The 26,583-nt window shown below is 34.3% G+C and overlaps 1 protein-coding gene across 1 annotated transcript in view; it reads right to left on the bottom strand.

The window, feature by feature from the left end:
* Positions 1-26,583, bottom strand: part of RAB10 (RAB10, member RAS oncogene family) — an 89,267-nt gene that overhangs the window by 17,001 nt on the left and 45,683 nt on the right. The window contains exon 2 of the mRNA XM_074300096.1: positions 10,769-10,829. Within this exon, the coding sequence (XP_074156197.1) occupies positions 10,769-10,829 (61 nt within the window). The remainder of the gene's footprint in view (positions 1-10,768; positions 10,830-26,583) is intronic.

The raw sequence follows: 26,583 nt of genomic DNA, 5'->3' as shown, positions 1-26,583 counted from the left end.
AACATTAAGTGCTTACTATGTTCAGGGGACTGTATTGGAGATATAGGATAACATGTATTTGAAGGTAGCTAATCTGACGGCATCAGTTACGAAAGAGAGACTAAGAATTGTGAACCTGTGCAGTATAAACTAGTTTTTAAAATAAAATTGAGATTAAATATTTAAAATATATAAAATAGTTTATCAAACAATACATTAATTTTGATAAGTAATGTAGAAAAGGAAATTCTATCAAATACTATGTTTTCCCTACTCATATGAAGACACCCATGTATCTTAACTCCATCCAATTCACGGCAAAAAAAGAATTGTCTCTACAACCTGTCTGATGTAAAGTCATTATCTACAGCCTCCAGTGGGGCAAACCAAATACTGCTTAAAGCAGTCCATTTCATTTTGGGATACAGAATTCTAATTGTTAGGAAATTTTCTTTATAATAAATCTAAATTTCTCTATTTTACATTTTATCCCGTTCATCCTGTTTCTGCCCCCTCTCAAATGGAATTCAAAACATTAACAGTACAACTTGAATTCTATCCAGTCAGAGTTTATATGTTTGTTTTAAAAGTGTGGTTTTGGTTAAAACTTTTTGGGAAAAAAAAATTCTGTTTACAATGACTTAAATCTGATTAGATCTCATCATGGAAAAGGCACTATTAATTATAAATCCCATGATCGGATAGGTAATAGGAATTTCTGACTAATACAAGGTAAATTGACATCTCATTTTCAAAGAAGTAAAACCTTTACAAAGTGAGTAATTTTGTTGCCCACTGACAAATTGTCATTTACTGACAATTTGAATTCAGAGTACAAAGAGGCTAGAAAGCATGTCAGAGAAGAATAAAAAGGCAAGGGATATTTACCCCCAAAATGACAAAAGATTAATGACAAGGCATGATAGAGTTCTTCTGAGTTGCCTCAGAGGATAAACTTTACTTGAAAAAATCTTCAAGTTAAATACTTTTATCTCCCTTCTCTTTTCTTTCACTGATAAATTCATTTAAATTGGGGGTTCTTAAACTGGGGTCCACAAATTAATTTTTTAATATTTCAATAACTATATTTTAACATAATTCCAATTTCTCTGTACTCCTACATATCTTATTTCATTCACATAATTCATGTAAAAATATTCTGAGACTATAGACTTCACAAGATTGCTAGTCTGGAGAAGCAAAGTCAAGATGGTGGAATAGAAGGAAGGAAAGTAGCTGAGTTACATCTACAACTCTATAAAACACCTATAAAATGCACAAGACTAAAACCTGATGGAGAGTTCCAGAAAAGTCATAGTGAGTTTTTTGTCTGACCCAGAAGAAGACGGTAGAGACAGGGTTGGGATAAGGGTAAAGTGCTCACAATGCATGGGGAAAGGCTGTCCCTCAGTACAAAAGGACATTCTAGAACCATATTGGGGTATCCCAGACCCACACGAGGGCATTGTAAAGAGTGCCAATCAGCACTCACTATCCAGTCCCTGATCTCAAGAGAAAGCAGTAGTGTTCTTGGGAGGGAAGCCCTGAACTGCATACCATGAAAGGAAAAAGCTGGCAGCAGTAGTATGGCTCAGACTCCAAGCTCAGAGTAGAGTCTCACTTCCAGTTTCTAGTACAGCCTGCAGATGAACAGCCAGAGCAGGAAATACAGACCACAGGGGAGCCTACAATTCTGCTACTCTGAACCAATAGACATTTCCCACAATTTCATAGAGGTGGAAACCAGAGCAGTCTACTCTTGCCTAGAGCCAAACCTGGGTCAAGAACTTGTAATGCTTGGGGGGGGGGGGGGGGGGAGAAATCAGACCCCTTAGTAAGCACTGAAAATTTGCAAGTCCCCAGCCTGTTCCTGAATTCCTGGAACAAAGCAAAAACAGGACCAGCACAGAACTTTTCTCCACATGATTAGTAGAGCTCAGCCCTAACATCAAATTCAAAGACAGGAATCAGTTTAGAAGAATGAGCCAAAACATCTCCAAAACTATTATGGTGGAAAGGATACTCAAGACATAAATATAGAAGAGAATGAATCCAAAATAGTTTTAAGTAATACTTCAGAAAAAAAAAAATAGGTTGAGAGAAATAGTTTATTTTTTCTCAGCAGCTAGTAGAAATAAAGAATACCCTGTCTCTAATTGGTAAACCAATTTTGAATGAGCAGATCCATATCCTCTGTTGTCTGGATGCCATAGTCCTTTTGGATAATAGGATTAGGAAGGGGGGGGAGGGGAAGCTAGATGGAGCACAGAGAATAAGCACCAGCCCTGAAGTCAGGAGGACCTGAGTTCAAATCTGATCTCAGATACTTAACACTTCCTAGTTGTGTGACCCTGGGCAAGTTACAACCCCAATTGCCTCAGCAAAAATAAATAAATGAATGAATAAAAATAGGGCTAGGAATAGGCTACACCCTCTGCCACAGTCACAGGTTTTCTTTTTGCCTCTTGTCCCAAAGTGGTTCTAGACTATCTTTGGCTCCTAGCTCTTCCTTGCACAATCTTCACTCTGAAGTTAATTCTGTAACCTGCTGTGGCCCTGACAGGCCCTAATTCATCTCAAATTTCATTTAAGTCTCTCTAGTTCCTGTGCTGGATTGCTGAGTGGGAGGAGTACTTGAGAACAGCCATCACTATGTCCTGCTTTCTGTCTTCCTGTGCAGTGACCTACAGAGAGTTGATCCTTCTCTCCTGCCTACTTCATACAGGAATCTCACATAAGGTTTACAAGAGGTCACGTTGGCTGATGGCTCCTGCCTCTCTTTTCCCTATTTGAGAGCCTACTGGTTCTGTCTTCTTTGCAGTCCTAGACTTGAAAGCTATTCCATTTATGCCTTTTCAGTTCTTTTTTCAGGCATTCAAGGGAGAACTGAACTCCTTTAGGCCCTTTTATTTCAACATATTAACCAAAATATATAACTTTAAAAGGCACATTTAAAAATTTAAAAGGTACAAAATATAAATTAAAAAAAAGAACCTATCTTGCTCTTAAAAACTCAAAAAAAAAAAAAAAACCCTCAACAAATTGTTTTGTTCTTGTGTCCAACCCTTTAATTTTTTTTCCCTTCAAAGGGATCTGTATGTGCCAAAATGTTTGTGGCAGCCCTTTTCATAGTGGCTAGAAACTGGAGAATAAATAGATGTCCATCAATTGGAGAATGGTTGGGTAAATTATGGTATGTGAATGTTATGGAATATTATTGTTCTGTAAGAAATGACCAACTGGAGGAATACAGAGAGGCTTGGAGAGACTTATATCAACTGATGCTGAGTGAAACGAGTAAAACTAGGGGATCATTATACACTTCAACAATGATACTGTATGAGGATGTATTCTGATGGAAGTGAATATCTTCAACATAGATAAGAGCTAATCCAATTCCAATTGATCAATGATGGACAGAATCAGCTACACCCAGAAAAGGAACATTGGGAAATGAGTGTAAACTGAGAGCATTGGGTTTTTTTTGTTTTGTTTTGTTTTGTTTCTCTTCCCAGATTATTTTTACCTTGCGAAGACAATCCTTCCTTTGCAACAACAACAACAACAACAACAACAACAACAACAACAAAATGCGGCTCTGCACATATATATTGTACCTAGGATATACTATAAGATATTTAATATGTATGGGAATGCCTGCCATCTAGGGGAGGGGGTGGAGGGAAGAAGGGGAAAAACTCTGAACAGAAGGGAGTACAAGGGATAATGTTGTTAAAAAAAAAAAAAATTACCTATGCATATGTACTGTCAAAGAAAATGTTATAATTATAAAAATTAATTTAAAAAAATTAAAAAACATTTTCCCCTTCTAAATTAGAGGGTTCCCATTAGAAAAAGACTCTCCCCATTCTTGCATTAAACGATTATCAACACTTATTTGAAAAATAGGTTAAAAAAAAAAAAAAAAAAAAAACAACTGACAAAAGTAGATGTTGGACGAAATGTCCATTGCAAAAAGAAAGTCTGAGGAAAATGTACAATGATCAGTTAAGCACAGAATTAGGGAGTAAAACCTACAGATCCTCCTCAGAAGAAAAAAACCCACAGGTATCTAATAAACACAGTTAAAAGACAGACTGAACTAAAATAACAGTAATCACAAGTCAGGCAGAGTTGAAAACACAACTAAAAATGGTGACATAATAAAATTCATGTTGAGTTACAAATGAAATCTGATTAAATAATTCATAAAAGGAACAAGTCATATCCTTGACAATAAACTAGAAATCCATAAACTGATCACTTAACCTATTTATGGAAGGAACAAGAGTGTTAATGTTCTAGGATAGTGATTCCAAGCTTACAATTAACTAAACCATGAAATACTGGGATCTTATTACAAAGAGTCTTAAATAAAATTAATACAGCAGCTAAGCATGTCATTTTGGTATCTAACTAACAAAACAAAATGCACATCAGTGTTTTCCTATTTTCAATGCTTCATTTGCCGAAGAGGATTTTTTTTAGTTTTTAATTTTTTACAATGCAACATTGACTTTTCTTTTGTTGAGACTCCCCTCTTAGGGGACCCAAGTTCTCAGTTAATGTTTATTCCTGCATTTTGAGGTCCTTAAAAAGGAAATATCCATTTAGACTAAAATAAGATTATGACACAATGGAAGGATCAGGTGAGTTAGAACTGGAACATTTTTTTTTCTCAAATTAATGAACATTAGTAGTGAAATCACAGAATATATATCGTAAGAGATTTAGAGCTGAAAAAGATTTTTTAGGAGGTCATCTATTCTAACTCCTTGTTTCGCAGATGAGAAAAGTGAAGTCAAAAGAGTTAAGTAACTTGCCCTAGACAAGACAAGACTGGAAATCCAGAGGTAGCACCACTTTACTGCTTTTTTGTGGGAAGGAAGGGGAAAAGGTGGCAAGCGGAACATCTTAAAAAGAAGTCTTCATAATAACAATACAGGAATCATATATTGCCCAGTATAAAAATTTCTAAGTTAAGAATTACTGGAGTCAGGCACTGAAGTGGAAGAAAGGAGAGGGAGTTGGAATATTTTTTGATAGACTTCATGAAAGGGGGAAATATATAATCAGACTAAAAAGTAAAGAAGCCATATCATGAAGGGCTTTCTATGTTAGTGAGGAGCTTGTATACTCTGTTTTTTTTTATTGACAGAACATATGCATGGGTGATTTTTCAACATTGAACCTTGCACTCACTTCTGTTCTAACTTTTCCCTTCCCTCGAACCACCCGCTTCCCCTGGATGGCAGGCAGTCTCATACATGTTAAACATGTTAAAGTATATGTTAATACAATATATATGTACAGATCCATACAGTTCTCTTCTTCTGTGCATTTTATTCTAAAGGAACCATTAAACCTTCTTTAACTGAGATGTGACATTTATATTTGTACTTTAGAAATATTAATCTGTGTACTTGTTTAACCTATATTGGATTGCTTGCTATCTTGAGGGGAAGGGAAGGAGAAAAATTTTGGAACACAAAATTTTGCAAAGGTGAATGTTGAAAACTATCTTTGCATGTATTTGGAAAAATAAAGCACCACTGGAAAAAAATAGAAAGAAAAAAATACTAATTCAGTAGCTATATATAGATGCGAAGGTCTGGTCTAGCTCCTCTTGTCAGAATAAGCAAAAGTCCTTGCCCCACGTGTGGACGCCAAATGTAGCGAGCTGTCGTCTCCAGAAGCTGCTGGATCGCTCTCTGGGAAGAGATCTGCTGTGTCTACTCAAATCTCTCAGACAGATTCTTCTTCCTGTAGTGAACCATTGTCTCCAGGTAGTTGCTGTTCACTCTTGTCCAGAGAAGTGACTTCCCTTCCTGCAGAGAGCTGCGCCAAGCCTGATGTAATGCAAAGTCTTCTCTTCTTCCTGGAGTGCTGCCCTCTTTTATCCTCCCAGAGAATGGGCGGGGGATAATGCAAGGGCTTCTGGGAAGAACCACTTCAGCCAATGAGCTTGCTCCTTCTATCAAGTCAACCTGAGTTCTAACCTTGTAATTATCCAGACAACCTGAATTCTCACCTTGTCACTGTCCAGACAACCTGAGTTCTCACTTAGTAATCCTAACATATAGAGACTGGATTGCAGAGGTTATGGTAAAGGGGAATTAATTAGGAGGCTTTTTTTCAATGTCCAGAAAAGAGGTAAAGAAGGCTTATGTGGTTGTGTGGTTGTGATGTGAGTGGAGAAAAGGGAGTGAGTAAGAGAATTGACAAATCATTAGCTACATAGAATAAATAAGAATGCAGACTTGAGGACAACTGCTAGATCACAAGAATGACTGACTAGAAGAATGTTGGTACCCTCAAAAGAAATAGGGAAGTTAGGAGGAGAGGAAGATTTAAGGACAAATATAGTTTTCCTGGATGTGTTTACTTTGAGACACCTAACATCCAAGGGGAGATGTCTAGCAAGCAGTTGAAAGAGACAGAAACGGAGTTCAAGAGGGAAACAACAGCTGGATTTGTAAGATTGTAAATCAATTGAGAAGAAAATTGAAACAATAAAAGTTGATGAAATGAGATAAGAAAGAAGGTTTGAGGAGGGTAAAAAAGGAATCAGGACAGAGCCATGGGGTATAAGCACATAACAGGGAAGAACATAGATGACAATCCTAAAGTGAGTAAGGAATAATTCAATAAATTAAGAGAACTGGGGGGGGGGGGGAGGGGGGGAGAGAAGCAATATTGCAAAAGGAACATAAGATATCCAGGAAGAAAAGGTGACTGACAATGTCAAATGTGTCATATAGGTCAAAAAAGATGAGAATAAAACTGAGGAAAGAATATTTGGTTCAGTAATAAAGAGATCACGATCACTGATGATCCTGAAGAGTTGCTTCTAAAGAACACAGAACATAAGACTTTGAGAAACAAGTGAGAGGTGACACCTTGGACAATTAGGCTTTGGTAGTGAAAGAGAAAAGATACAGTATGCTAAATTTTAAAAGATGATGGGAAGATTAAATGAGGGTTTTTTGTTCAAGGATGAGAGAAAGTTGGGCAGCTTTAGAGGTATTAGGGAATGAATCAGTGAATTAGATAAAACTATGAATTAGAGAATTAACATAGATCCATATAGACACAGTCTTTCATCATTTTATACCACCTTTATACTTATGACTGCATCATACCTTCTTTCTCATACTGACAGTCCTTGAATTATTTAGAATGCATATCAGTTGGTCAATAAGCATTTATTAAGCACCTACTATATGCCAGGTACTCTAAGTACTGGAGATATCCCATTCACCAAAAGGGGGCAAATTATAGTACCTAGGCAAAGAAGCTCACAACTTAAATTTATACGAGCTTACATGAAAGCTAGAATCAGTCAGCCTTTAAAAGAGTCAGAAATCAATCAAATATTTACTAAGTATCTACCATGTTTTAGGTACTGTGTTAGATGCCAAACATATATTAAGGCCAAGAATTTGCATTCTAGTGGGAGAAATGACTAGATGTTATGAAGGAGGGAGAAAAGACAGTGATGAATGAGCTTTCAAATTGAGCTAAATGAAAAAAATGTTTTCACTTAAGTAAATGGAAAAGTTGGGAAAGAGGAAGAATAACGGGTCATTCTGTGATGGCAGTATCTCCAATTGAAACTATCTTTTAAGAGGCAGCTAGATGTATAGGATTTTTGATATGACTGAGAAAGGCAAAGACAAAAAATAAAAAGATTTAGAAGTCATAAGCAGTGGCATGTTAGAGACTATTGCAAATGTACTGCCATTTTCAGTGTGAACATTTACAACTCAGAAATTGGCAATTGCTACAAATACTGATTAGAGTTATTGTTTTGTTAATTGTCTAGACTTTAAGAAATGATTGGAAAAATGTCAATAATGCAGATTAAACTTTAAAATGTCATGTGTACATCTAAATAGAAATGGTTGTTAAACATTTACCAGCACACCATACACAAAACAATAATCCTCCATCCTTACTTTCCAACCAACTAACAATGCTGAAGCCACAAAATAAGCTTAGTTCAGAAAAGATCACAAAAAAGAGAGCCTCAAAGGGCCTTGAATTAATCAAAATATCTTACTGAGTTTTGGGGCATGAGGAACAATATGAAGTACTGAGGAGGGGAAAAAGGCTAAAATTGTTGAGTAAGAAGAAACAGTAAAGTGAGAAAAAAACCAGAATATAATACCTAAAAAGTCAAATAGTTATTAAGTGCTTACTTAGGCACTAAGCATACAAGTATAAAAAGTAAAACAATTTCGACTCACAGGATTTTAAGAAGATAGACAAGAACGGAGAAGTCTTAAAAAGGATATCCCTGGATTTGGCAAGAGGGTAGACAACAAATCATTTAGAAATGTGCTCTCAACATTTTTAAAGTTAAAGGTTCTGATAAAGGCCTCATTTCCAAAATATATAGAGAACTGACTCTAACTTATAAGAAATCAAGCCATTCTCCAGATGATAAATGGTCAAGGGATATGAACAGACAATTTTCAGATGATGAAATTAAAACTATTTCCACTCATATGAAAGTGTTCCAAATCACTATTGATCAGAGAAATGCAAATTAAGACAACTCTGAGATACCACTACATAACTGTCAGATTGGCTAAGATGACAGGAACAAATAATGATGAATATTGGAGGAGATGTAGGAAAACTGGGACACTGATGCATTGTTGGTGGCATTGTGAATGGATCCAACCATTCTGGAGAACAATTTGGAACTATACTCAAAAAGTTATCAAACTGTGCATGCCCTTTGATCCAGAAGTATTACTACTGGGCTTATATCCCAAAGAGATATTAAAGAAGGGAAAGGGATCTGTATGTGCAAAAAGTTTGTGGCAGCCCACTTTGTAGTGGCCAGAAACTGGATATTAAATGGATTCCCTTCAGTTGGAGAATGGCTGAGTAAATTGTGATATATTAATGTTATGGAATATTATTGTTCTGTAAGAAAGACCAGCAGGATGAATACAGAGAGGCTTGGAGAGATTTACATGAACTGATGCTAAGTGAAATGAACAGAACCAGATCATTATACACTTCAACAATACTATGAGGATTAATTCTGATGGAAGTGACTATCTTCAACAATGAGATGAACCAAAAAAGTTCCAATTGATCAGTAATGAACAGGCAGCTATACCCAGCAAAAGAACACTGGGAAATGAGTGTGGAACACAATATAACATTTGTACTCTTTCTGTTATAGCTTGCTTGCATTTTTGTTTTTCTTCTCAGGTTATTTTTACCTTCTTTCTAAATCTGATTTTTTTCTGTGCAGCAAGATAACTGTATAAATATATATACATATACTGTATTTAACATATACTTTTACATGTTTGACATGCATAGGACTACCTGCCATCTAGGGGAGGGGGTGGAGAGGAGAAGGGGAAAAATTAGAACAGAAGTTTTTGCAAGGATCAATGCTGAAAAATTACCTAGGAGGAGGGAGGGAGGGAAGGAAGGAAGGAAGGAGGGAGGGAGGAAAGGAGGGAGGAAGGGAGGAAGGAAGAAAGGAAGGAAGAAAGAAGAAAGAAAGGAAGGAAGGAAGTTAGGTGCTTTCCAAAGAATGGCTAGGATAGAATCTAGATTCTGGATGCAGGTAATTGAGAAAATGGGAGCTACATTCAAGAAGTATGACAGCAAAAAAATAATAGCCAATGAGTAGGTAGAAAGAGCAAAACTTCAAGCAATAAAATTGCATTTAAAATACATGCGGGTCTTTCATATATATGTATATCTACATCTTTATTCTGTAATTTGGATTTTTCACACATTCTAGCTGGTCTTCTCTTCCCAACTAATCTATATTAATGAAATTTTACTGTATCATTACACAAGTATTTCCCTGAAAGACACAAGATAATGCAACAACTATTTTTAAGGTCAACAGTTAACAACTGTTCTCTCTTTTAGATGTAGGACTGTGTAAAACAAAAAAATCTGACAGAATAGTTCTCTCTCTTATAGTACAATGCTAAACCTGGGATAATTACTTATCTGTACCAAAGTATAACAGTTATTTATTTCTATTAGAAGCTTCTAGGAGTGAAAGAACAATTGAAATAATGTTTAACTTCTTGACAGTTTTTAGAAAATATTGCTGCTAAACTTATGTGTCTACTGGGGAATGAAGATTTGAACTAAAGCAGAAACCTGTCTCAACTCCATGAAATTGTAAAGTGGGCTAAAAAACTATCATAAAATATGGTTGATATATTGAAAATCTGAGTTTAATTTAAATTGGTTGTTGCATTTTCAGAGTGACTTTAATTTATACATTATGATTTGGTCAAGATCACAACCATGTCTTCTTCTTATCAAGTTTTGGAGTTGAAAACAATAGACAGTAGTCAAACAAGAAAGTTAGTGTCTGGGGGAAAAGGAAGAAAAGGATGATTGTGTGGAGAGCTTGCCCAGTAGTTTTCTTTAAAGCATGTAAGTGTATTTTTTATTCCCTCTATAATAAATAGAAAACTCCTATTTCATTTAGCCCAGAGAGGGATCACACTTTCTTTTACATCACCTTCCAATAAAGCTGAAAATACTTCCAACAAGTCATATTAATATTTGTTTCTAATAAACAGTTGATTTATAGTTCCTATAAAAAATTCCCTTATCATTTTATACATAGAAGATACCTTAATTCTATTCTTTGAAAACCATTACAAACTATCACTCACATTGAATACTGATCATTAATTTGTATATGAAGTAGCATTTTCACTACCAATTCTTTTCTTTATTAGAACACTAACATTCATAATGAAAAAATTTCATTAGCATCACTTACCAAATTTGTAGCTTGATCTTTTTTCCTTGTAATTCAACTGTTTTGATCTTAAAGTCAATTCCTACAACAGAGGGAAAAAAAGGAACCTTTTAACAGAAATTTCATAATATTTACCCACAATTAAATTTATATACAAATTTATTTTTAATTTCTGGCTTCAGAATCATAGTTCTGAGGAAATACACCTGATTTTTAATCAATTTACCCAATTTAATAATAATTAGGCTAAAATTACAAAGGAGTTTTTCTCAAATAAGAAGTATTTAATGAAAGAGGATAATTATTATTTTTTAAAAGTCTGAACTTAAAATGAAATGGATATTTTCATATACACAGAATGGAAAAATTAGATTGCAAATGTAACTATAGGTCTCTATTATGCATAGTTTGTTTTTCTTATTAAATATATATGTTCCTTTTTTCTCAGTTTTTCTTTTTCTTCCTTCTTGATCTGATTTTTCTTGAGCAACCGGATGGCTATGTGAATATGTAAACACATACTGGAACTGGCATATATTTTGGCATATCTGGCCTGAATTGGACTGCCTGCCAGGTGGGGAAAATTTGCGGCAGGAGTCTATGCAGGGGTCAATATTGGAAAAATTACTCATGCATATGCTTTGTGAATAAAAAGCTTTAATTAAAAAAAATACATATTCAATATGCAACTTTCAAATCTGTCCTGCTTGTCTGTCTTTTTTTCTAGTCTTCAGATATTTCTCTGCTTTTTAAACAACCCTCTTTCTTTTTGGCCACCCTATCCATATCTTTATCTTCCTACTTCTCCACTGTTGGAAAATATAAAACAAATACGTACTGTCAAGCAAAATCAATTTCTACATTAGGCAAGTTTGAAAATGTATGTCTTTTTCTGTGTCTTATGTGTATCACTCCCCCTTCCCCCAATCAGTGTCTTAAATTAATTAACTGAATTAAACTGGTTTTTACATTGCTCAAAGATCAAGTTTTTCAAAGTAGGTTTTTAAAAAATATAATAGTTGTTTTCCTGATTCTGCTCATTTTATTCTGCATCAGTTCACAATGACTTTTTCCAAGTTTATTTGAAGCTTCATTCCTTATTAGGTAAAATAATATATTCCATTACAATCACAAATCATAATTAGCCATTCCCCAATATAAGGGGATTGCACCTCCATTTCCAGTTCTTTGCCACTTCAACAAAAACTATTACTATAAATAATTTTGAAAATGTGGATTCTCTTCCTGTCTTTCACTTCCTTGGTGTTTAGTGCTAGGTCAAACCACTTAGTGACTTTTAGAGAACATTTCCAAACTGCTTTCAAGAACAACTAGACCAATTCACAGTTACCTTACCAGTGTGCTGTTATGCCTGTTTTTCATAGTCCTTCCAAAATTTGTCATTATCCTTTTTCTTCACATCTTTGCTAATGTTATATGAAGTAGAGCCCTGGAGATGCTTTATTTTACATTTCTCTGGAATTACTGATTTGCAACACAGATTCATGTTTGTTTGGATTTTTTTCTTTGGAAACTACTTCTTTACATCCTTTGACCATATATCTTACTTGACAGTGATCCCCTTTTCCCAGAAGACTAAAATTATTGCTAGAGGGGAAAAAGAGGAAAAATGGGGAACAAGAGATGAGAAGAACAGTGAATATTGTGTAAAGATTTTTCATAGTTTGGAAATCTTATCTCCCCCTCCTCTTACTTTTCTCTGTCCAACAGTTTATTTCTTACCTAGTCATGCTCTTTCTCCTCAGTACCTTCCTTTCTTATAACACTGTTCCCTCCTTAGTTGCTCTAACTATCAAGCTGCCCCTAAAGATCCTAGAGCTCTTCTGAAGCATGGCCTTTAAAGTCCCAGTGTGAGTGTAGTGTAACTAGTCTCCTCTAGATAAACCTCTCTCTTATTTCTGCTATCTCCCTCTTTCCTCCCTAAGCTCCTAGAAAGCTTTTGTTTTTGTATCCCCACCACTTCCCATAATATTTAGCATATAGTAAAAGGCTTGATAATAACTACATTCATTCATTGCCAAAAGACCACTCTGTTGGAGGCCGCTAGATACCATCTCTGTTTGTATTTCCTCCTCACTCTTCCCTTAGAACACTTTCAAAGGTGCTAATCTTGGTACCAGTTTGAGAGGCTCACTGTATAGCAGTATACTTTTCCTAGCTCCAATTAAGGAAATGGGCTTTCCCTTAAACACATCAAAGGGTCTACTGACTTCAGCATGGACTGTTTGTCTGATTCTTTAGGAAATTCTTTTAATCTCTCAGCGAGCCTCTAAAATGGAGACTAATTTTTTACAGTATAAAGAAAAAAAACCCACTCCCTGGGGGGGAGGGGAGGGAAGGGAAAGGACACTACAGACATTTTTGCTGAAGTTAAAGCACCATATATGCAATGGAAATGCTAGAAGTATTCCCAATAAATACAAGAGTAAAATAAGGAATGCCCCCTTCTCATTATTTTTAATAGTTTTAGAAATCCAACAATAGTAATAAGACAAAAGAAATTAAAGTTGTAAAGAGAGCCAAAGGGATCTAATTATTTCTATTAGTTGATGATATGATGCTTTTAATTAGAAATTTTAGAGAATTAGCAAAAAAAATTAGATTTATTCAAGTTGCAGGCAAAATGCAACAATATTCCCAAGTAATAATAAAATCCAAGGCAATAATGTTAAGATTAATACCATTCAAAGTAAGTACAAAACTCACAAAATACATGAGAGACAAAGTATTGAAACATTCAATATTTGTATAGATTCAATTATAGATTGTTACTTTAAAAAAATAATAACTCAAATAACTGGCCATTGTAATGCTCATGGCCGGATAAATAACAAATCCAAGGTGCTTGCATATTTAATACTAAACCAAATTACCAAAGGGATAGAGAATTAGATAAAAGCAATAACAAATTCATTTGGAGAAACAAAAGATTTGGACTATATTGGGGGAAATGATGAAAAAGTACAAACATGAAGGAGGACCAGCACTCCAGATTTCAAACTATTTTATAAAGCAACAATTATTTTAAAAACCATTTGGTATCGGTCAAAAAATACAAAAGTTTATTAATGGAATAGAACAGCCAAAGGAGAATAATGAAATTCAATAGCCTCATGTTTGATAAACCCCAAAATACGGATTACCTAGGTTAGAACTCCCTACCTGAAAGACTTGTTGAGAAATCTGGAAAACAATCTGGCAGAAATTGAGACTTGTTCCAACATTTAATATTTTTGCACTTTTTAGAAAAGACAATTAAAGAAATATCAAAGACCAAAAAATATTGCCTAATAAGAGATGTGGTCAAAAAATATGAAAAGGCATTTTTTTAAATTTAATTTTTATTTTATTTTATAATTATAACTTTTTTTTTTGACAGTACATATGCATGGGTAATTTTTTACAACATTATCCCTTGCACTTACTTCTATTCAGATTTTTTCCCTTCCTCCCCCCAACCCCTTCCCCCAGATGGCAGGCAGTCTTATACATGTTAAATATATTACAGTATATTCTAGATACAATATATGTGTGTAGAGCTGAATTTTTTTTGTTGCGCAGGAAGAATTGGATTCAGAAGGTAAAAATAACAGTTCTATAATAATATAAGTGTTCTGGATGTAGCTGATTCTGTCCATCATTAATCAATTGGAATTGGATTAGCTCTTCTCTATGTTGAAGATATCCACTTCCATCAGCATACATCCTCATACAGTATCATTGTTGAAGTGTATAATGATCTTCTGGTTCTGCTCGTTTCACTTAGCATCAGTTGATGTAAGTCTCTCCAAGCCTCTCTGTATTTCTCCTGTTGGTCATTTCTTATAGAACAATAATATTCCATAACATTCATATACCATAATTTACCCAACCATTCTCCAATTGATGGACATCCATTCATCGAAAAGGCATTTCTTAAAAGAAGTTTAAACTATAAATCATATAAAGAATATTCCAAATCACTAACATAAAATTAAGAGAAATGGACATAAACCCGAATTTCTGCCTCAGACAGTTGGCAAAGGTCATAACAGAGGGCAAAAGTGAATATTGGAGCATTATGCAAAGACAAACTACCAATGCATTATTAGCAGAGCTATAAATTAGTACCACAAACCTGGAAAGCAACATACAATTATGCAATTAAAGTTCCTAAAATGTCCTTATCCTTTGGCCTAGAGAGTCCTAAGAATATAATTTTAGGAGAGCATATTGACAAAAAGAAAGGTTCCATATATGTTATTTTTAAAATTGAAACATTTACAAAGTATAGGCCCATCATTTAGGAAATTGCTAAACAAAATGTGGTAAGATTTACATGAAATGAGGTAAAATGAATGGGGCCAGGAAAAAATACACAATCATAACAAAGCAAATGAAAAAAACACCACAAAACAAAACAAAAACTTTACACTACAAAATTAAAAACAACAGATTTGGCCCTCCAAAAGATATATATATTCCCTCAATTCCTTTGCAGACAAGTGTAGGGGCAGAGAGGACATGACACTATGACTATGGGTTTTATTTTACAATTTTTAAATTAGTTTTGTTGATTTTCTTTTTAAAAACTTCATGTTTTCCAGTCTTTTCTCCAACATTTTCATCATGAAAGATTCTCTGGAAAGAAGATGGATATGGGAGAAAATCAAGTAATACAAAAATAAAAGATCTTAATAACCATAGTTTTAAAAAAACTGATGGGTTAGAAAGATTATTATTATACGAAGAACCAGAAATGTCCTTCATGTGATATTCTTCTATCTCTATCTTTTCTGTCTCTTTCTTGTCCTCTGGTGCAATACAAAATTGTGACATTTTGATGATTTTGCTTTCCTCTGCTTCTTTTTCTTTTTACCATAAATAATGAGGTTTCACTACTTCCACTGTCACATGACTCAGTAAGACTTCATCTGGATAAACAGATTTAAACCAGTTAAAATCTCATTATTTCCAGTCCTTCCTTTTCACCACCTGTGTTTCATTGATTCCTCTTATCCAACAATAACTTCCTTAAAAAAATTTTACTCTTGCCTGAAGCTCAGTAAATCTCTTCCTCCAATGATACAAAGGCTCCATCTACTGGCTGAAATAAATGTAGGCAAACCTGTACAAATTTAACAAATAGTGCAGAACAGAAATAGTTTGGGAGGATGGGAACAGAGAGAACACAATGACTTTCCCTTGAAATTTTACTAAAATTTCTGTGGTATAGTGATGCACTTGGGCTCCTAAAGCCTAATCCAGTACAACAAAAGGAACAGAAGATCCTACTAGGCTCAAAAAGCTTTTCCTATGGACCAGGTAAATAGAATGTCATCTGAGGCTCACCACCAGAGGTTTCTTCAACCTCTGGCTGCTGAATCTAGATATGACCAGCTATAGACTAAGAGTCAAGCATGCTATTCTATACAAAAGAACAGTGAACTGGATGAATTTGGTTAAAAATGAACACATGAGTAGAAATCATAATCCCAAATCCAAAATACCAAAAACTTTTCTCTAGCTAATCAAAAATGGATTTGGAATGGGATGGGGTGGTTGTTCTAAACCTAGCAAAGCAAGAAGGTGTTCTGTTTCTTACTTGGCTCTTGTTTGGTTGAGATTTCTAATATGGTAGATTATGAAGAATAAAGACTAGCTCACCTCTTCACACTTAAAAGAAAGATAGCACTCCAAGTAAATAGGGCAGAAATCAACCATTACTTGACAGATGTAAATGCTAGCAGTTACTTTAATAATATGCTTCTCTGCAGTATGCTGGGCTCCTAATGAGGAGGGTAACAATAATCAGAACTGCCATCCATACTCATGTAAGTAAGTAATCTCAGATATACAAAAAATTGAGAATTTCTTTTCAGTTCAAAACTGTTAGGAAACCCTTGCTATGATTCTATTACATGAATTAGAGTAGGGAAAGTAGGGGGAAAAGGCGGTTGTTTTTAGCATATAAAATTTATTATAACCAAATCAATAAACCCATTCTATGGCCAGCTATGAAAACATGATGAGAATTTTGCTACGAGAAAATTATCCAATGGTATATAATGGAGTGAAGTTTTACCTATAAAACAGCCCTAAACACAAAGAGACTGTAGAATTTTAATATGGCATTAAGTTTTTAATTGGTACAAGTAGTTAAATTGTAATCCTGATTCTATAAGAACAAAAGGAGAATGTGTACTTTACAGAAGCATTATGGTCATTATTGAGCAAAATTTAAGACAAATCGTGCCAAACTCAAATTGAAATGGATCCCTTTAGGCTACTCAGAAGACCACAATTTAACATAATCTGCATTGTAACGCTTATTTTTAAAAATCATGTTAAAATTTTAATTTAATTTTAAAATCTTAATCTGGCTCAAACTGCAAAGGGGAGTTCTGGTGGCAGTTGGTTTTATTAAAGACAATCAAGGAAAATGGAATACATATTTATTTATTGAATTCCTACCATGTACGAGGCACTGTGCTCAGTGTTTTAAAATTTCCTAGGAAGTGAATGCTGTTAGTATTACTATTCTACAGTTAAAGAAAGTGAAGCAAAAAAGAAATTTTAAATGACTTGCCCAAAGTCACACAGTTACTAAATGTCTGAAATTAAATTCAAATTCGGTTCTTCCTCATCTCAGGCTCAGCATTCTATTTATCGTATCATCTAGCTGACCCAAAAGGTAGATACAACTAAAGCTCTGGAAATAATTTTATAAATTTATATAAATATATATATAATTATATAAATTATATATATGTATATATATATAATTTCAAGGGAAATAAAGAATAAAGTAGAAATAAAAGGAAGTAGCAATTCCAGGACTCAAATTATACTGTCAAACAGTAATCATCAAAATTATTTGATAACATTTAGAGAATAAGAAAACTGCTTAACTAACAAGAATCAAAACCAAATAAACTCAATAATGCAGTTTGATAATCCAAGAACTATATATAGGCCTTTTTTTCTTTTTCTTTTTTTAATTAGTGCCTAACAGTGATAGGCAAAAACTATGTGTTCAATAAATATTTGCTGATTGACTAATGTAAACTATCTGGGGGAGAATTCTATCTGACAGGAAATAATGGGAAAAGCTCTAATAATAATTAAGCAAAACTTTATGCCATATACCCAAATATTTGGTTAAAATTAATCAAAATGTATACATTATCTGAAGTCAGACTGCTAAAATAAGAGGTATGAATATTCCAAAAGCACCTCAAACTCTACACAACGTCTTTTAAATTTTTATCTTCTGAATATAGCACCCTCCCAGAGATAGTAGGTGCTTAAAAAAATGCTTATTGATTGACTTATTCTAAATTACCTTCTTTCTGTAGAGGACACATTTTTCCATTAATCTAGATTTGCAAACTTGGTGGAATCATTTTTTCCCACCCAAGTATAAGCCCTCTGGAATTGTCTTTGATCACTGCTTTGACCACAGTAGCCAAATCTTTTAAAATTTATATATATAAACACAATACTATTACATTAGTGTATCTATTTTTCCTCTTATTCTTTCCAACATGTCATTTCTGACCGGTGTGAGGGGGTACTTCAGAGTTATTTTAAATTGCATTTCTCTAATCTATAGTGACTTAAAATATTTGTTCATATGACTATAAATAACTTTGATTTCTCCTAAAAACTGATTGTTCATATCCTTTGACCACTTACCAACGGGGAAATGGCTTTTATATTTATAAACTTGACTCAGTTCCCTATATATTTGAGAAATGAGGCCTTTATTAGCAAAATCTGCTGTAAACTTAAAAACAAACAAACAAACAAAAAAACAAACCCAACTTCATTTTCTAAGGTACTTTTAAGGAAAATGTCATTTCCTTGTATTCTTTTAATTAGGTCTATTTTTGCTTTTGCTTTGTCTAAGATCATGACTGCTACCCCTACCCCCCCCCTTTTTTTTTTTAAATTTCAGCTGATGACAGACTGCAGCGGCTCTTTATTTTTCATGTGTGCATTTATGGTTCAAGTGTCTCTTATAAACAACATATCAAATTTTAATTTCTAATTCATTTTGTTTACTGTTTCCATTTTATGGATGAATTCATCCCATTAACATTTATAGTTATAATTACTGTGAATTTCCTTCCATCAATTTTCCTGCCTATCCTTTTCTCTTTTTATTGTCCCTCCTCAAAAGTCTGTTTTGCTTCTGACCAGACTCCCTCAAATTTATCCCTTTCAATCTTTTATTCTCTCCTATCTCCCTAATGAATAAGAGATTTCTTTATGCAACAGAGTATGTAATCTTTGCTCTTTAAACCAATTTGGATGAGTGTTTTCAAGGATTAAATCCCACCCTCTATTTTCACCTTTTCTATAAAAATTGTTTTCTCTCTTATGTTTACCTTTTTATATTTTTCTTGGGTTTTGTGTTTGAATGTCAAATTTTCTATTCAGCTGTTGTCTCCTTCCCCCCAGCCCCATCAGAAATGCTTTAAAGTCCTCTATTTCACTGAATGTTTATTCCCCACCCAGTAATCCTAACTCTTTTGCTTTGCAGAATCTCATATTCTAAACCTTCTGCTCCTTTATTGTGGAAGCTGCCAAATCTTGTATGATGTGGCTTTTGGCTCCATATTTGATTGGTTCTTTCTAGTTACTTGCAATATTTTCTACTGACCAGCGAGTTCTGATATTTTTAGCTATAAATATTTCTGGTAGTTTGGAATCTCAGTAAGCAATGGGTAGATTATTTTAGTTACTATTTTACTATCTAGGTCAGCGCAGTTTTCTTTAATAGCTTCTTGAAAAATGGCATATAAGTATATGAAGGTTATGGAATATTATTGCTCTGTAAGAAATGACCAGCAGGAGGAATACAGAGAGGCTAGGAGATTCTTACATCAACTGATGCTGAGTGAAATGAATAGAACCAGAAGATCGCTGTACACTTCAGTGTTGTATGAAGATGTATTCTGATGGAAGTGGATATCTTCAACATAAAGAAGATCCAACTCACTTCCAGTTGATCAATGATGGACAGAAATAACTATACCCAGAGAAGGAACACTGGGAAGCGAATGTAAATTGTTAGCACTAGTGTCTATGTACCCAGGTTACTTATACCTTCGGAAGCTAATACTTAATGTGCAACAAGAAAATGGTATTTACACACATATATTGTATCTAGGTTATATTGTAACACATGTAAAATGTATGGGATTGCCTGTCATCGGGGGGAGGGAGTGGAGGGAGAGGAGGGATAATTTGGAAAAATGAATACAAGGGATAATATTATTTTTTTAAAATTTCTCATGCATATATACTGTGGGGAAAAAAATTCTAAATTAAAAAAAAATAAATAAATTAAAAAAAAAAAAGAAAGAAAAATGACATATAGATTGATCATGGATTTTGGGTAGTCCAATAATTCTTAACTCATCTCTTCTTGATCTAGTTTCCTGGTCAGTTTTTTTTGTTTTTTTTTAAATGAGATATCACAGTTTCTTCTATTTTTTCCTTCTTTAGTTTTATGAAGTCACCAGCTTCTGCTTGCCCAATTCTAACATTCAAGGAATTATTTTTTTCTGTGAACTTTCATTTCTTTTTCCGTGGTCAATTTTGCTTTTTATGGAGATCTTCAGTGAATTTTTGTATCTCTTTTACCATTAGGCCAATCCTGTTATTGTTCTTCTTTTAGGTACTATTTTCTTCAGCATTTTTTTTGTGCCTCCTTTAACTAACACTATGCACTCTCTTTTCATAATTGTCTTGAATCATTGACCCCCCCCCCCAATTTTCCTCTATCACTTTTTCTTTAACTCTTCCAGGAATTCTTATTTGGCTTGGGTCCAATTAGCATATTTCTTTGAGGTATAGGTTGATATTTGCCACCTTTATGCTTTAGTCTTCCTTATCTAATTATTTTAATGATCAAGTTCTTTTTTTTATTTGCTCATTTTTTTTCCAGCCTATTTCTTGACTCTGAATTTAAGTTAAAGTTGGACTCTGTTCATGTAGGTGTGGGGAGGCACTGAACTAAGCTTCAGGGTTTTTTTGTGCTGCTGCTTTTGGAGTTAGTTCTGGAGTTCTACAAGTTTTTGGTGCTTCTAAAGTAGTGCAATGTGGGGAAGAGGTCTGATTACTGTTCTCCTGGTCTGTGCTCTGGTCTTTACCTAGTATGAGACCTTGTTTCCCTGTAGCCTCAAGCACTAGCACTTGGCTCAGTCTAACACTGTGACTACATTCCCTGTTTTCCTGCAGCTGCAGGTAATTTCTTGACATTAGAATGGTGACAAGAGCCTCTATTCTCCTGCAGCAAGCACTAGTATTCCCTTCTGCCAGGAAACTGCAACTCAGATCCTTGTTATCTTCTGACCAAGTACCCAATACCATTATAGTCTCTGGGCTGAGAGCTTCTGAAAGTGCCAATGTTACCTCCAAGATCTTCTATCCCTGGTGCTGCTACTGTGTGTACTTCACTCCAAAATGATCCCCACTGACCCACTGCAGTGTCACTGACTTCTCCAGCCAACTTCCTAATTTGTGTCTAGGAATGTTACCCCTGCAAAAAGTTGGGGAATGACCACACTTACTAAATCATTCTGTATGAAGCAGGGCTGCCCAGATGTAAAAAGAAAGCTGGATTAGATTGTCTCTATAGAGATCCTTCCATCTATGATTCTGATGCCACTCTACCTTTTCAATTTTATTCATTAGTCTCTTCCATAAATATTCTATATGTCATAATGTACAAATCTTTGCTCTAAGGCATTAGGCACTCAGTAAGACTTTGCTTAGATAATTCCACAATAATTCCAAAGAGACTCATGATGGAAAATGGTATCCACTTCTGGAGAGAAAACTGATTAACTTTAAAAAAAAAAAAAAAAAAAAAAAAAAGCTTAGTATCTTTATTTTCCTCAGTTACATGTAAAACAATTTTTCACATTTGTTTTTAAAACTTGGAGTTCCAGATTCTCTTCCTTCCTCCCCATTCCCATCCTTCTTTAAGAAAGCACATGTGAAGTTATGTAAAGCATTTCCCAAAAAAAAAAAATGATGTAAAAGAAAACACATCTCCCCTTTAACACAAAAAATCCCTCAAGAAAAACAAAGTTAAAAACAAACCAAAAAAATCTGTATTCAGACAAAAATCAATTCTTTCTCTGGGTATGAATACCATTTTTCTTTTCTTTTATTACAGCTTTTTATTTACGAGATATGTGCATAGGTAATTTTTCAACACTGACAATTGCAAAACCTTTTGTTCCAACTTTTCCCCTCCCACTCCTTCCTCCAGATTGCAGGTTGACCAATATATGTTAAATATGTCAAAGTATAAGTTAAATACAATATATGTAGATATGTCCAAACAGTTATTTTGCTGTACAAAAAGGATTGGACTTTGAAATAGACTACAATTAACCTATGCAGGGGAAAAAAAAAAAAATGCAGGCGGACAAAAATAGAGGGATTGGGAATTCTATGGTTCAGTCATCTCCCAGAGTTCTTTCCGTTGGGTGTAGCTGGTTCAGTTCATTACTGCTCTATTGGAACTGATTTGGTTCATCTCATCCACGTCCATCAGAATTGATCATCATATAGTATTGTTGTTGAAGTATATAATGATCTCCTGGTCCTGCTCATTTTACTCAGCATCAATTCATATACGTCTCTCCAGGCCTTTCTGAAATCATCCTGCTGGTCATTTCTTACAGAACAATAATATTCCAAAATAATGAATACCATTTTTCATTGTTAAGTACTTCAAAGTACTCATAGGTCACTGCTGCTGAAAATAGAAGTCATTCACAGCTGATCTTCCCACAATATTACTACTACTTTGTACACAGTACATATGCTTGAATTCATGGAGGACTTTCAGGTTTTTCTGAGATCATCCTATTCATCATTTCCCATAGAACAATTATATTTCATCAAGACCACATACCACAATTTATTCAGCCATTCCCCAACCGATGGGCATCCCTTCAATTTTCAATGTTTTACCCTGGGAAAAGAGCTGTTCTAAATATTCTTTGTACGTATGAGTCCTTTTCCTTTTTTAAAATATCTTTTGTAATTCATGCCTTTGATTCATATCAAAGGATATGCATGATTTTACAGCTTTGGAGCACAGTTCATATCTTGATCATCTATCAATTGGGGAATGGCTCTTGTTTTTTTCAGTTCCCTATATGTTTTAATCAGAGAAACTTGCTTCAAAAAAAAAAATTTTTTTTTCCATTTTCTATGGCCAATTGTATTTCTCTTGTTTATTCTGTTCTGTCTCCTTTCACTCTGATTCTCAGAATTGTTTTGCTACTAATTCCTCCCTCCTCCAATATATCTTTTTTTCTACTCCCCCTTTCCTCCTACTTTCCTGCAGAATAAGACAGATTTCTATGCCTATATTGCATGTGTATTCTGAATGTTATATTGGCTCTTTGATCCAATTCTGATGAGTAAGTTTCATGCATTTCACCTTTCGCTCCCTTCTTCCCCTCCATGGTAAAAGCTTTTTTCTTGCCTCTTTTATGGCAGATAACTTATGCCATTCCACCTCTTCCTTTCTCATTTTCCCAATACATTTTTCTCTCACTCCATTTTATTTTTTAAAATATATTATCCCTTCACATTCAACTCACACCTGTGCCTTCTGTCTATAAATACTTCTTCTAACAGCCATAATGATAAAGTTCTAACGAGTTAAAAGTATCATTCTCCCATGTCAGGATGTAAACAGATAAACCTTCATTAAGTCCCTCATGCATTCCTTTCCTGATTACCTCCTTATACTTCTCCTGAATCTTATATTTGAAAAATCAGATTTTTCTATTTATTCTGGTTTTTTTTCCCATCACATGCTTGAAAGTTCTCTATTTCATTGAAAAGCCACCTTTTCTCCTGAAGGATTATCCTCAGTTTTGCAAGATAGGTGATTCTTGGTTGAAAACCTAGCTATTGCTCTCCAAAATATCATATTCCAGCCTTCTGATCCTTTAATGTAGAAGCTGATAATTTTTGTGTTATTCTGGGGCTTTACTATACCTGAATTGCTTCTTTCTGGACGCTTGCAATATTTACTCCTTGACCTGGGAATTATAGAACCTAGCTATAATATTCTTAGGAGTTTTCATCTTGGGATTTCTTCCAAGAGTGATTGGTGGATTCATTCAATTTCTATTTTACCATCTGGTTCTAGAATATCAGGACAGTTTTCTTTGATAAAAAGACGATGGCTAAGGTCTTTTTTTTTTTTCATTTTCATTTTAAAAACATGCTTTTAAGGTAATCCAATAATTTTTAAATGATTTCTCCTAGATTTATTTTCCAGGTCAGTTGTTTTTCCAATGAGGTATTCACAAAGTCTTCTATTTTTTTCATCTTTTGATTTTGTTTTATTGTTTTTTAATTTCTCATCAAGTCATTAGCTTCCATTTGCTCAATTCAAGGAAGTATTTTCCTCAGTGAGCTTTTGTACCTCCTCTCCCATTTGACCAATTTTACTTTTTAAGGAATTCTTCTCACTAGCTTTTAAAATTTCCTTTTGCCATCATTCTCATTTCTCTTCTCAATTTTTTCCTCTATCTCTTTTACTTGATTTTCAAAATCCCATTTGAGTTTTTCCAGGGTCTGAAACCAATTCTTATTTTTCTTTGGGGCTTTGTATGTACAAATTTTGACTTTATCTTCCTCTGAGTGTTACAATCCTCGTCACCAAAGGAACTGTCCATGATCATCTTCTGTTATCTGCTCATTTTTGCAGCCTATTTATTATTCTGCTTTTAACTCTTTATTAAAGTAGACCTCCATTTCCAGGGTGGAGGGTGCACTATCCCGAGCTTCAGGGATTTTGAGCAGCTGTTTTCAGAGACCATTCTAGGCACCTGACTACAAACACTCTTCCTGAAATTGTGAGAAGCATCCCTATTCCCCTGTGGCTCCTCTCAGCCCAAGCCCATTCATAGTTTGCTGGTTTCCCAAGGCCCTCTCACCCAGCTGACAAGCAGTTCCTGCTGACCTTCCAAGTCACTTTGCTTTAAGCAAAAGGTCTAGAAATTGTCGCTGCTGCCACCAATTCAGAGGTCCAAGGTCCCTTCCTGCTTTGCTGGTGCTGAGGCAAGGTTGGCACAGATATGGCCTGCTGATTCAGGATTACTCATTGGACTCCCACCCTTATGCCGTAGCTCTTTTCTGCTGACCTTCTAAGTTGTCTATGGCTGGAGAATGTTCTATTTCATCTTTTTATGTGTTCTGACACTAAAATTTGTTCAGAATCATTATTTAAAGGAATTTGGAACAGATTGGGGGAAAGCTTGGTTTCACTTCCTTAAAATTGATGAACGCTTGAATAAAGATTGAAGCCCAATTTCTTTTCCATTTTCTTTATTCTTCGTGCTTTGTCCATCCCACAATATGGCAAATGTGAAAATGTTTTGTATAACTCCATAGACATAGTAGGTACTGTATATTTCTTGCCTTTTTCAATGGGATTTCAAATTGAAAATAATTTTTAAAAACAATGTTCAAATGTCTTCAATTCTGTTTTACCCTATAAACCTCCTGAAATTCATATAGATGGCAGTCTGGAACTTGTATTCATGTGTTTAGTGGAACAGTATAAAAGCCAAAAACAATCTCAATTAGGACTATATTGTTATTATAGCTATAACAGTAAATATTACAAAGAAGTTAATAAAATGTAAACTGTGCCACTGGCTCCTGAATATTATAAAAACTTGGAAGTTAGGTATTTATGCATTACCTTTCTAACACTCAATGACCAGCTCCTGGAATTTAGAAGAGATTCAACCAAGAACAGATTAACAATTCCATTTTCCATTTGAGAAAGGTAGCATATAACTCAAATTTTCAGAAAATTTCACTCTAGAAGAATTTAGTATTAAATTGACAGCAATAATCTAGGCAAACAAACACACAGAAAAGCAATCTGAAAAGCACAGTTATAATGCAGATTGTTGGTGTGTACATAATTCAAAATAGCAAGTAACTATAAAAAATAATTTAACTTTGAATTTTTTTTAAAAAAAATTAGGTTTGTATGTACCCATATAAGCTTGGGAAACTCACTTTTAAAGTTTGATCTTAAAAGAGTTAAGCTAGAACTAGATTGAGATGATTTAGGTTAAAATTCTGATTATGAGAACCCTTCTAGTTCCAAATCTATGACCCTATATTATCCACATTCTAGCTTGTCAGATAAACCCCTGCTACATAAACTCTTCAAAGCAAAACTAAATGATATTTAACACATTTACTCTTTTCCTAAACATATACAAGCTCTTAGATATGTATTTATAAAGTCCGTCTGCAAATTAATTTGAGCACGGTCGCTTCTTATACAAATTGTAGTTAATATCTCTATATTCAAATGATCAGTATGGTTATAGTAAATCTCTTCTACTATTAGTAAAAACACTGGAAATGACTATTACCTAATATAAAAAGAAACCTAAGGCAATGAAAGCAAGTATCTTTTTGACTTTTTGGTTTTGACTTTCTGGTTTCTTCCCAAAATAAGCACTGAATCAGAACTAGCTGAGAAAACATTTAGTATCAAAGATGTGGATCACAATTTCAAGGATTGGTGTGCTAGTGATGCTATCAGTTACAAAGTAGAAAAAAAAAATTAAGACTAATGAGGATGAATCTTTAACAATAACCACCAATTTGATAACTTCTGTGTTTCTGCTCCTACGTGAGTTTATTTTTACTTCTCCTAAACTATTCTCTATTTTTACATTTACAATTTCATACATAGTTTGAATATAATACGTGTCTCGGGAAGTCAAGTCAACAAACCAATATTAAGTACCCACTAT

The sequence above is a fragment of the Sminthopsis crassicaudata genome, chromosome 3 (assembly GCF_048593235.1).
Source record: "Sminthopsis crassicaudata isolate SCR6 chromosome 3, ASM4859323v1, whole genome shotgun sequence".
NCBI classification, from domain to species: domain Eukaryota; kingdom Metazoa; phylum Chordata; class Mammalia; order Dasyuromorphia; family Dasyuridae; genus Sminthopsis; species Sminthopsis crassicaudata.
This window is presented reverse-complemented; position numbering and strand designations above follow the sequence as displayed.